Below are 11,331 nucleotides of genomic sequence, written 5' to 3' on the forward strand. Positions count from 1 at the left end.
CCATGATGCTGCCACCACCATGTTTGACAGTGGGGATGGTGTGTTCAGGGTGATGAGCTGTGTTGCTTTTACACCAAACATAACGTTTTGCATTGTTGCCAAAAAGTTCCATTTTGGTTTCATCTGACCAGAGCACCTTCCTCCACATGTTTGGTGTGTCTCCCAGGTGGCTTGTGGCAAACTTTAAACGACACTTTTTATGGATATCTTTAAGAAATGGCTTTCTACTTGCCACTCTTCCATAAAGGCCAGATTTGTGCAATATACGACTGATTGTTGTCCTATGGACAGAGTCTCCCACCTCAGCTGTAGATCTCTGCAGTTCATCCAGAGTGATAACGGGCCTCTTGGCTGCATCTCTGATCAGTCTTCTCCTTGTATGAGCTGAAAGTTTAGAGGGACGGCCAGGTCTTGGTAGATTTGCAGTGGTCTGATACTCCTTCCATTTCAATATTATCGCTTGCACAGTGCTCCTTGGGATGTTTAAAGCTTGGGAAATCTTTTTGTATACAAATCCGGCTTTAAACTTCTTCACAACAGTATCTCGGACCTGCCTGGTGTGTTCCTTGTTCTTCATGATGCTCTCTGCGCTTTTAACGGACCGCTGAGACTATCACAGTGCAGGTGCATTTATACGGAGACTTGATTACACACAGGTGGATTGTATTTATCATCTTTATTCATTTAGGTCAACATTGGATCATTCAGAGATCCTCACTGAACTTCTGGAGAGAGTTTGCTGCACTGAAAGTAAATTTTGCATGCCCAATTTTTCAGTTTTTGATTTGTTAAAAAAGTTTGAAATATCCAATAAATGTCGTTCCACTTCATGATTGTGTCCCACTTGTTGTTGATTCTTCACAAAAAAAATACAGTTTTATATCTTTATGTTTGAAGCCTGAAATGTGGCAAAAGGTCGCAAAGTTCAAGGGGGCCGAATACTTTCGCAAGGCACTGTATTTGATATCATTCCGCTCCAGCCATTACCACAAACCCGTTCTCTCCAATTAAGGTGCCACCAACCTCCTGTGATAGAAATGCAAATATGTTTGGGTAAAGCAAAGTTGAGATTAAGTGTGTGTGTGTGGGGGGGTTTATTAGGGTAAGGTTTTCAGGTCACGCATGCAGAGGGTGGAAGGAGAGCATGCTTGGCTCATGCAGGGGGAGTGAGATAGTGTCTGGGTGGAGGAGTGACAGTGCTCTTTGCCTAACCTAAGTACCACTGGTGGAGCTGGACCGGGTCTAGGAGGTCAGAGAGCATGTGTATTAGGGAAGGGGGGGACACAGTGTGTTTGGTGGGGAGGGGAGCCTCTCCCCTGGCACCCAGACTGGGTCACAGTTTTGTCAAGGGGAGGTATTCCCTAGAATCCCTAGTGTGGGTGATTGGGGTCTGTGTCAGTCTCTGACCTGGCCTGGTTCAGGAGAGAAACAGAGGGATGAAAGAAGTAGGCTAGGCTATGAAGAGTTGTGTGTGGAGATATTGACGGGCCCACATACAAACACATGCACTCTTGTATCTCCCCCACTCTGAAAGATACACCTTGCACTTGGAACCAGAAGAATTTAGAAATAATCAGATCCAAATGGCACAATACCATTCTCTCTATTCACTGGACAAATGCTTTCACTGTTATCTTAAGTTTATTGATAACACAAACTCAAATGGTCCTACATGACTGCAGGCTGTAGCCATGCTCAGGGCAAGTCTACGTGCCACTATGGCAGTCACATAGCCTATAATCACTGTTACCCAGAAGTAAAATTCTTGCCGAAGTTTGTCACTTCCTGTTTAATGCAGACTCTGTCCAAAAGAGATTAAAGAGCCTATTGAGAGTGGAGCCTGTTATTTTGAAACCCAGCACTTCTCTACTTTGTATTTTCCTTCACCATATCCTATGTTGCTGGACTGAAAAACATTTAACTTGATAATTTATGGTGATATAGTTGTTGCCAAATTGTTAGAATGATTTGCATAAAATAAATACTAATCTGCACCAGAAAGTGTCAGTATAGGACATTGGCATGACACTACATAATATTTGGAGACCGCAAAGTGCAAATGCAATAAAAACCTCTCTTTGGGTCATATTTGTTCCTCTGTCTGAAGGTTTACTGGGATGCAATTCTGCACGAGCACCGCCGTGATACTTCCATTTGCCATAATAGTGGATTACCGTCATCAGCCACAAGGGAGCGCAGCATCACCCTCCCCGAGAGCGCGGTGGATGTCATCGATGTCAAGTTGTTTCCTGCTGGGACAGGTTAAATAAAGGAACTGGGACACAGCGGGGTAGATTAATACACCGGCAAAGGCTGAACAGCATTAGAATAGAACACAGCAGCTCTTAACGAGTGCTTAGCGCGCCAATATATTTGATTACAGACTACTTGTCTGGTAGAGAGAACGACAGCCGATCCAAAACATTTTGAATTGTATCCAACTCTTTTTATTTAATCCGTGCTGATCTGAAAGCACGTAAAGGTGGTATTTTTGGGGGACCGATATTAGTGGGAAACCTAGGTTTCTTTCGTGTTTTATTTCACTACCCTCTAGGAATGCTTACTCAGAACAGGATACAAAAGATCTGGATTCCTTCAAAGGATGACAAACCGGCAGTCTCCCGGGGAAGTAAGTAGTAGCCTAACCCGCGGCTGATATCAGCACCCATCTGATTCATTCAGGTTTAATTTAGAAAACGTCCATAGGATAAATGTATTACATGCAATTATCTTTGATAAATATTATGATTATCTTTGATAATCAGATAAATAATCATCTCATTGAGCCTATAATAATATATACAATGTAGCAGCTTGTTGGAATATTAGACTACATTAGCGGTCCATGATGGGGAGACCCGAGACAATGTAGAGTATTGAACTTTAAGTTCGAGGGTGCACAGAATGTGTGAAATAAAAACAAGTAATGTGATTGCATGTTTTGATGCTTTACTCGCATGGCTTTATTTTCAATTGGCGTGGCATACAGTAGGTAGCCTACTTGTTGATACCATTCAACAGAATAATTTAAAACCCGCTTAAGTTTTCAAAATAACCTACCGACTTGAAAAAAATAACACTATGTGTGTAATTACAATAATTATGCTAAAAGCATATGCCCTATTACCCTAGCCTATCCAAACTGGCCATTGGCACGCAGCCAGGTCAGGATTCACAAGTAGCTGTAGAGGGTAATGGTTGATAGTGCTCACTATAGCAACAAAGCCCCTATCCGGTCCCTAGTTTCCACGAGTTACCACAGCCACAAAATAAAAAATACTTTTTGATCTTAATTTAAGGTTAGGGCTAGGCATAAGGTTAGCAGTGTGGTTAGCTATGTTCAAAATTACATTTTAATAAGAGAAATTGAAGAAATAGGCGGCCTGTATGACTTTGTGGCTGTGGTCCCGGGGGCTCCCCGCTCTGCTCGTGACAGCCAGGAACCGTTGTGTGGGTGGGAGAGACGGGGGTGATTTTACATGCAGACGCATCGGGATTGGACGAACTATCGTGCGTGTCCGCATGGGGCGAGCTGGATCATGGCTGAGAAATTGCAGAAATGGGCGGGGTTTATGACTTTGTGGCTGTGGTAACAAGTGACGACAGTTTGTAAAGAGCCGACTGATCAATATCAACGGCCTGAATTGCCACCGCTTAAATCAATGACGTCAGTTTGTTTGTCCTGTTGTGTGTCATAAGGAGGGGAATGAGTTTATGCCGCGTTCATAATAACAGTGAACTCGCAACTCAGAAATCTCCTACTTCGGAAAAGAACTAGGTCAGACTTGGAAAGTCGTTTTGAAGGTCATCCAACTCGGAAACTGAAACATCCCTGGGTCGCTCCTCTTTTCATTTCGCTGCAGCTAGCGACTGGAACGAGCTGTAACAAACACTCAAACTGGACAGTTTTATCTCAATCTCTTCATTCAAAGACTCAATCATGGACACTACTTTCTTGCCTTTGTGTTGTTGTCTGTGCCCAATCATGTTTGTACCATGTTGTGTGTTGCTGCCATGCTATGTTGTTGTATTTTGTCTTATTATGTAGTGCTGTCTCTTGTCGTGATCTGTGTTTTGTCTTCTATTTCTGTTTAATTTATTTTTATATTTAACCCCCATCCCCGCAGGAGCCTTTTGCCATTTGGTAGGCCATCATTGTAAATAAGAATGTAATTCTTAACTGACTTGCCTAGTTAAATAACGTTTTTTTTTTTAAATACAAATTATTTATAGAACTCCAACTTTCTGACCTGAAGATCACTGACATTATGACCTAGTTTTTCCCCCAAGTTCCCAGTCGTCTTGAAAGCACCAATAGCTGGTGATGTCTGTATCACATGGAGATTCAGGCAATGAAAACTAATACCCACAAACATTTTCATCCCTTAAAGACTGACTTGCATTGACTAATGCAGTGGTTCTGACATTGGAACCATCTCTCTAGTAGGAGGTTTATCAGCCGACTGTGGGGTGGGGGGGTGTCTGCAGGGAGACACACCATCTTGACCACTGGGGAAGGGTCTAGCTGGGGGAAGCACAGCAGACAAGACTGGTGGGAGGGAATTACTATTCGTGTCTGACCATGACCATCACTGTGCTGCAAGGACCAGCCACACAGACAGAGCCTCAGTCTCCCAAAGTCTATAAGAGGATGTACAGCTCTCTGACACTGAATGAGAGATGGAGAATGATAGAGGGAGGGAAAGGAGGGTGTGATGACCTAATAGCTTTATAGCTGTTTTTCCATCGAGGAGGTACTGTGTCCTGGAAAGTGGATTACAGCTGGTAGGAGCGTGTGAATGAGAGGCATTCGTCACTGAATGAAGATGCAGTATTATTGTGTGTAAATTAAGAGTACACAATTAATCAGATTGATTGTGTGTATGGCCATTGAACAATATTTTAATCTCTCTGTCTCTAGCGACGGGGGCCCCACACCTGGCCAACCCCCCCACAGTGATTGTGATGGTGGGTCTGCCAGCCAGGGGGAAGACCTACATGTCCAAGAAACTCACCCGATACCTCAATTGGATCGGCATGCCCACCAAAGGTACACAGCAAACACACACAGTACACACACTCGGCACATGACGAGACACATTAACAGATGAGTAACTTTTGTTATTGGTCATAGTAATGTGCCTCACACTGCCCGAAAATTACCTTTATTTTAGAAATGTTTATTTGATCTTATTGTTGTATTTGTTCACTAAGAGGAACGTTGGGGTTAAAAGGGCGGAGGTTGGATTATTATTCTTGAATCGGCATTCCTGCCATCTCGTCTAGTTCCTTTCCTCTGTTGTAGTTTTCAGATTTACCACAAACTGGGCTTGGGCTCACTTTCTCCCTCCAGAACATTCCATTTACCATTGTTAGTTTGTTCTTTGCCTCCAGTCTTCAATGTGGGAGAGTATCGCAGAGAAGCAGTCAAGAACTACAGCTCGTATGACTTCTTCAAGGCTGACAACGAGAGTGCCGTGAAGATCAGACAGTGAGTCCACCCCTTCTCCCCATCCTACTCTGTGTTTCACCATGACAAATTCTGAGCATCATGTGATGTCATTGATTATCAGTGTACTTGAAACAAGGCTAACGGAGATTATTTATTTTCTTGCTTAGACAATGTGCCTTAGCAGCTCTGAGGGACGTTGAGTCTTACCTGACAGAGGAGGGAGGCCAGGTTGCAGTCTTTGATGCCACCAACACTACTCGTGAGAGACGAGACATGATTCTGGACTTTGGCAGTGAGAACGGCTTCAAGGTCAGTGGTGTTTCTATGGTTACGAGCGGCTTGATGCATTCTCAAACAGATACGCGATCGAATGACTCATCATGTCTTTCAATGTGAAGATGATAAAAGGACTCTAAATGACTTTAAATGTCTGTGTGCAGATCTTCTTCATTGAGTCGGTGTGTGATGATCCCAGCGTCATCGCCACAAATATCATGGTGAGTCAGAAATCTGAACCGAACATCTGAGAAACATGTTATTGGTTGGCTCATGTTCCTGCAAGGTTCCTCTAATGTTGCAGCCTGACATTAGCTACTGACGTTGTTATATCTATAATGTAATTTTAATGAGTGTCTTACGCTGTCACCTGACCTTTTACTTCCTCCCATGACAGGAAGTGAAGGTGTCCTGCCCAGACTACCAGGACTGCAACAAGACAGATGCCATGGAGGACTTCCATAAGAGGATAGAGTGTTACAGGGTTCACTACGAACCCCTGGACCCAGACCAGTACGACAGGTAGCCCTTAAACCTCATATAGCTTATTCACTGTTGACCCTAGCTACTGTTTACTGTTTGATCCGAGAGTGGCTTAAACCTGATTTAGAATCAGTTTGGCCTTTTAAAATAATAATAAATAAGATTATATGGAACTCTGAGAAATGTTTTGAATTCAGGCCCTAGACTAAACTTGTTCTAACCCCCTACGTAGGAGCCTGTCCTTCATCAAGGTGATAGATGTAGGCAGAAGGTTCCTGGTGAACCGGATCCAGGACCACGTCCAGAGTAAGATCGTCTACTACCTGATGAACATCCACGTCCAGCCCAGAGTCATCTACCTGTGTCGCCATGGAGAGAGCATGTACAACCTGCAGGGACGCCTGGGGGGAGACTCAGGGCTGTCGCCAAGGGGGAGAAAGGTACGAGAGTAGAAACACACTCGTATACACACACACGCACACTAAGTTGACACATGAATACACACACACACACTTTCTGGTCTCTTACTCTTTCCCCTTTCTCTATGTGTAGTTTTCTGGGGCATTGTCGACGTTTGTTAAAGAGCAGAACTTGACGGATCTGAAGGTGTGGACCAATCAGATGTGTTGCAGCATCCAGACTGCTGAGAGCCTGGGAGTGCCCTACGAACAGTGGAAGGCCCTTAACGAGATAGACGCTGTGAGTCACACACACTAGAATAGACTACTCACTGGACTGTGTGTGTGGTGCTTCATTTAAACAGCTCTAATGTGAGGTGTGTGTTGTATGCACAGGGGGTGTGTGAGGAGATGACGTACGATGAGGTGAAGGAGAAGTACCCTGAGGAGTTTGCTCTGAGAGACCAGGACAAGTATTACTACCGCTACCCCACAGGAGAGGTTAGCACAGTACAATATACTACTAGAATCAACCTGCAACTGCCAACTACTGTACAGTTAATTACACATGGACATAGTTATTGTGTTTAAAATGCTGCGAATCGATGTGTCTGTGAAAATATCGAGTTAACCCTTCTCTCTTCTTTCTCTCTGTCTGATCCCTCCCTCCAGTCCTATCAGGACCTGGTCCAGCGGGTGGAGCCAGTGATCATGGAGCTGGAGAGACAGGAGAACGTTCTGGTTATCTGTCACCAGGCTGTGATGCGCTGTCTCCTGGCTTACTTCCTGGATAAGAGTGCAGAAGAGATGCCCTACCTGAAGTGTCCCCTCCACACGGTGCTGAAGCTCACCCCCATTGCCTACGGTGAGAACTTGTGTACACCTCTCACATTACCGAGCCAAGCCAATGTGACCAGAAAATATCAGAGACAGAATAGTACAGTTCAGATTGGCTCTATAGTGTGAATTGGGCATTAGGGTCAATTGTATGTTCTCCAGCTTGTCTAGGGCAGGAGAAATAAGGTGAGGTCTAAATATCTGTTCTGACTGTGGTGTGTGTGTGTGTGTGTGTGTGTGTGTGTGTGTTTTTACTCTGTGTGCAGGCTGCAAGGTGGAGTCCATCTCGCTCAACGTGGAAGCGGTGAACACCCATAGAGAGAGACCAGAGGAGATGAAGAAGAATTCTGGGACTCTGATCAGGAGGAACAGTGTGACCCCCTTGACCAGCCCCGAGCCCAACATCAAGAAACCCCGCATCGACGGCCTGGACGAACCCCTCCAGGAGCTGCCCATGTCCCTCTGCACTCCTTCCCACCTCGCCTTGGCCGGACAGGTGAGTCTCTCTCTCTCTCTCTCTCTCTCTCTCTCTCTCTCTCTCTCTCTCACTCTCACTCTCACTCTCACTCACTCTCACCTTTGACTCCTCAAATCTACTGAAGGACATCTCTTATCCCTTTCTCTCCTGCTCTAAGCAATTTTCCATTCTACACTGTTGTCTCTTTGCTCTCTTATCATTCACTCTTCCTTTCTTTCTTTTCTTCCTTCTCTTCTTCACCGTGCAGCACTGGCTGGGCAAAGTCTGCCTGTAAGTACCTGTCTTTCTCCTACAGGAATACATGTGCCTCCCTCCTTCCCGCTCACTATGACCTCACGTCTTGTGTACCATTTCAGACTCACATTTTTTTCTAACTGATTTCAGAGCATTGCTCGAGCTTTGTTGTCTGCATGTTACTACGGCAACCCCTACACACTGTTCTGTCACTCACATCTTTAGAACGTCTATATTTTAAATGCATTTTCTGTTCTGTTTAAAGACCTCCGCCCATCTGCACCATCCTTCACTGTCTGAAACGCGTCTCTCTTTTAGTGTTTCAAAGGTAAAGTGCTAAAGCAGCTAGATTTAGCTCCCAGCTTATTCTGTAGTAGTAGTGTCTCAGACTCTGCAGGCACATATTGAAAGGTGATAATTATTCAGGGTGTGGTAAGATCCGGTCAACTTAAGTCACAGTCAGAAGAGGAACTTATACACTGAGTTTGCAAAACATGGTTTACATTTATCATGGAATATGAATGAGTAGCTCATCGAGGCTTCAGACGACATGGATGAGCAGAACCAAAGCCTCTGTCATGTTACGTCATCTCATGTTAAGCCTGGAGTCACTTAGCCTATAGGACAGGGTCTTTCCCTCTCTTTATGTTTTATGTGTCTTGTCTCACCGACGACTCTTAGTTTGTTTGTTATTTTGTGATGGTTTCCCCAAGTCTTCTTAACCATTTTAGGCCTTTTGTTTCCCTCAGAACATGAAGAGAATGTCCAACGATCGCCATGAGATCCTGCAGCTCTGCCAATGAGATCGCACTGCCTCGTTACCTGATCCAAGACCCCAGGAACTGAAAGCCGGCAAAGAAAGTTCAACAATGTCACTAAAATGGACATTGTTGTGTATGTGTGTGTGTGTGTGTCCCATCTTCCTCTTTCTGGAGATCACAGGGCACTTCTGTTTTCTTTTCTCACACAGGCGTGTTAGTGCGTGTCTGGCCTGTGTTATCTGCCAGTGCTTGTAGTTCAAACACTTTGCCTCTGGGAAAGAGAGAGATAACACTGTACATTAGAGGTCTTCATAGGTCCACCCAAAATACCCGAGCGGGCCCGGGTCCAAAATTCTAAGTTTTCCATCCGGTCTGAGCCGGGTCTTGGGTCAATGTAACTATAGCCGACAGACCCGGCCATGGCTCTGCATAGCCTATAGCATATTTATTTACCAGTAAAACATAATGTATGCTACTATACAATACTGTACAACATGTCTCAATCCCTCTGCTTTCTCTGGTTCCTCCGAAGTGAATCTGTAGTGACAGCTCACCCTGGAATTATGGTTTAATTAGTGTAATAGCTCTGTGATTCTAAGGAACTATTATATCTGGTTTGAATGACTACTTGGCACTCGGCAACGCATCTGTCAGAGAGCTGGAACCAGGCCAAATATTTGAAATCTCCCTTTCTTGACAACCTCCTGAGATCTGAGTAATGAGTCATGTATCCATGGTTATATCACCTTTTTTTTTTAAACAGATGGAATCATTTAGTTTACGATGTAAACATTTTTCTATAGGAATGCCTCTGAAATAATGACTACCCAAATTGTGTTTGTCACTTTTGTTGATGTTGAGCACTTGTTCACTTTTTTTGTTATGATTTTATTTCTAAACATTTGAGTATCATATACTGTTACTGAACAACCGGTGTACTCATGCTATGACATGAATGATTATTTTGCACAGCAAAGTTGATATTCCTATTGAGTGGTGTGAATGACTGTGTCCATAGACACAATTGTCTCTTTCGGTCTTTCTCTCCGAAAGGAGATTTGGACCTAGAGTGCCTAGTGCTTGTCCTGCAAGCCCAATGCTGCTTCTGCACCCATATAGCTGGCCATAGAAATTCAGACATATGCTACCTTCCGAGTACATGCAGTGTAACGTGTTTCACTTTTCTTTGTAAGCCAGCTACTAACATGTGTGAGCATTTATATCTTTGTTATGAAAATACGTTCTGTAAATAGACATGTACATATATCAGACTTGAAGGAATGCTCAGCGTTTGGAATGTTCGAGTCTAGAACTGAGTGGAAAGGTATTTTGTAGATGCTCTTTTTTTTACCTCTCTCTGATTGGCTGATTCATACTTAATTGTAAGTCGTGTACTACTCTGCCCTACAAAGGTAAAACGCAGTAACTACGCCAACAGTGAAACTGAAAACAATGGCTTTGAAGTTGTTTTGCTAGCCAGCCAAATATGTTCTGCATATCATATTGGCAGTACTACTTTTGTTCATTTGTTTGCTTCTGATACTTGAATTTGGTTTTTTTTGTAAGACATTTTTTCTCAAGCTATTTATTTCTATGTAGATTTAGATAATCGTTTGGAGCGGATGGCACCTGGTCTTGCCTGAGTACTGTGTATGACTTGTATGGCAAGCAAAGCGTCTGAGAGAATAACGTGTCAATTCTGCATTTGCTGGGCCAATAAATCTCCAGGAAAATAAGCCATCTTGTGGATGTCATATCTTCATTATTTATGTTTTTTGGGGCACACTATCTGAAAGGCAAACACCTTAACACATGTTTCCCTTTGGAGAAGTATGCTAGAACCTTTAAAGCAACTAAATTGTCACCAAAACATTTGATTCTAAAAGGTACTATAGGACAATATAGAAGTGTTTTGAGAGTGCTGAGGCCTGTCGAAACACTTCTTGATAGGCAGACACCCTATCAATGTGTTTCACTTTGGAGAGGGAGCCCAGAAACTTCAAAACAACTGGAAGCTGGAGTTTGTTGTACCATGCCACATTCAAACACATCTGTTTAAATAGTGTCACGCCAGATCAACACCAGCTGTCAACACCTATACTGACCTATAGGTAACTGCCAAAATAAAGGAAACACCAGCATACAGTGTCTTAATAGGGCGTTGGGCCGCCACGAGCCAGAACAGCTTTAATGCGCCTTGGCAAAGATACTACATAAATACTCCTATTCTAACCATGGTAGCCAAAATAACAGGCAACTGGGCATTTTTATACATCACCCTAAGCATGATGGGATGTTAATTTCTTAATTAATTCGAACCACAGCTGCTTTCAATATACTTTGTATTCCTCATTTACTCAAGTGTTGGCAGTTACCTGCTGTAGCTTGATGTGTCTGGTGCTGAGAACGAAT

At 43.6% G+C, this 11,331-nt stretch overlaps 1 protein-coding gene across 6 annotated transcripts; it reads left to right on the forward strand.

The window, feature by feature from the left end:
• Positions 1–2,238: 2,238 nt before the first annotated feature.
• LOC118392409 (6-phosphofructo-2-kinase/fructose-2,6-bisphosphatase 3-like) lies at positions 2,239–10,655 on the forward strand. 6 transcript variants are annotated; one of them, XM_035784374.2, is made up of 14 exons: positions 2,239–2,629; positions 4,922–5,050; positions 5,395–5,491; positions 5,620–5,761; positions 5,893–5,949; positions 6,126–6,250; positions 6,444–6,651; positions 6,764–6,910; positions 7,006–7,110; positions 7,282–7,474; positions 7,713–7,942; positions 8,172–8,194; positions 8,424–8,486; positions 8,908–10,655. In XM_035784374.2, the coding sequence occupies exons 1-14, from the start codon at positions 2,557–2,559 to the stop codon at positions 8,912–8,914; spliced, it is 1,599 nt and encodes a 532-aa protein (XP_035640267.2). In that variant the 5' UTR covers positions 2,239–2,556; the 3' UTR covers positions 8,915–10,655. The 6 variants fall into 6 exon arrangements, with proteins under 6 accessions (XP_035640267.2, XP_035640270.2, XP_035640268.2 ...); XM_035784379.2 differs by lacking the exon at positions 2,239–2,629 and adding an exon at positions 3,397–4,144; XM_035784378.2 differs by lacking the exon at positions 2,239–2,629 and adding an exon at positions 4,151–4,785.
• The last annotated feature ends 676 nt before the right edge of the window (positions 10,656–11,331 follow it).

The sequence above is a fragment of the Oncorhynchus keta genome, chromosome 13 (assembly GCF_023373465.1).
Source record: "Oncorhynchus keta strain PuntledgeMale-10-30-2019 chromosome 13, Oket_V2, whole genome shotgun sequence".
NCBI lineage: Eukaryota > Metazoa > Chordata > Actinopteri > Salmoniformes > Salmonidae > Oncorhynchus > Oncorhynchus keta.

Coding starts and splice junctions, on each gene's coding strand:
- LOC118392409 (XM_035784374.2), top strand. CDS start 2,557: ATGCTTACTCAGAACAGGATACAAAAGATCTGGATTCCTTCAAAGGAT. Junction 5,051..5,394: donor GATCGGCATGCCCACCAAAG/GTACACAGCAAA, acceptor CTTTGCCTCCAG/TCTTCAATGTGGGAGAGTAT. Junction 6,652..6,763: donor TGTCGCCAAGGGGGAGAAAG/GTACGAGAGTAG, acceptor CTCTATGTGTAG/TTTTCTGGGGCATTGTCGAC.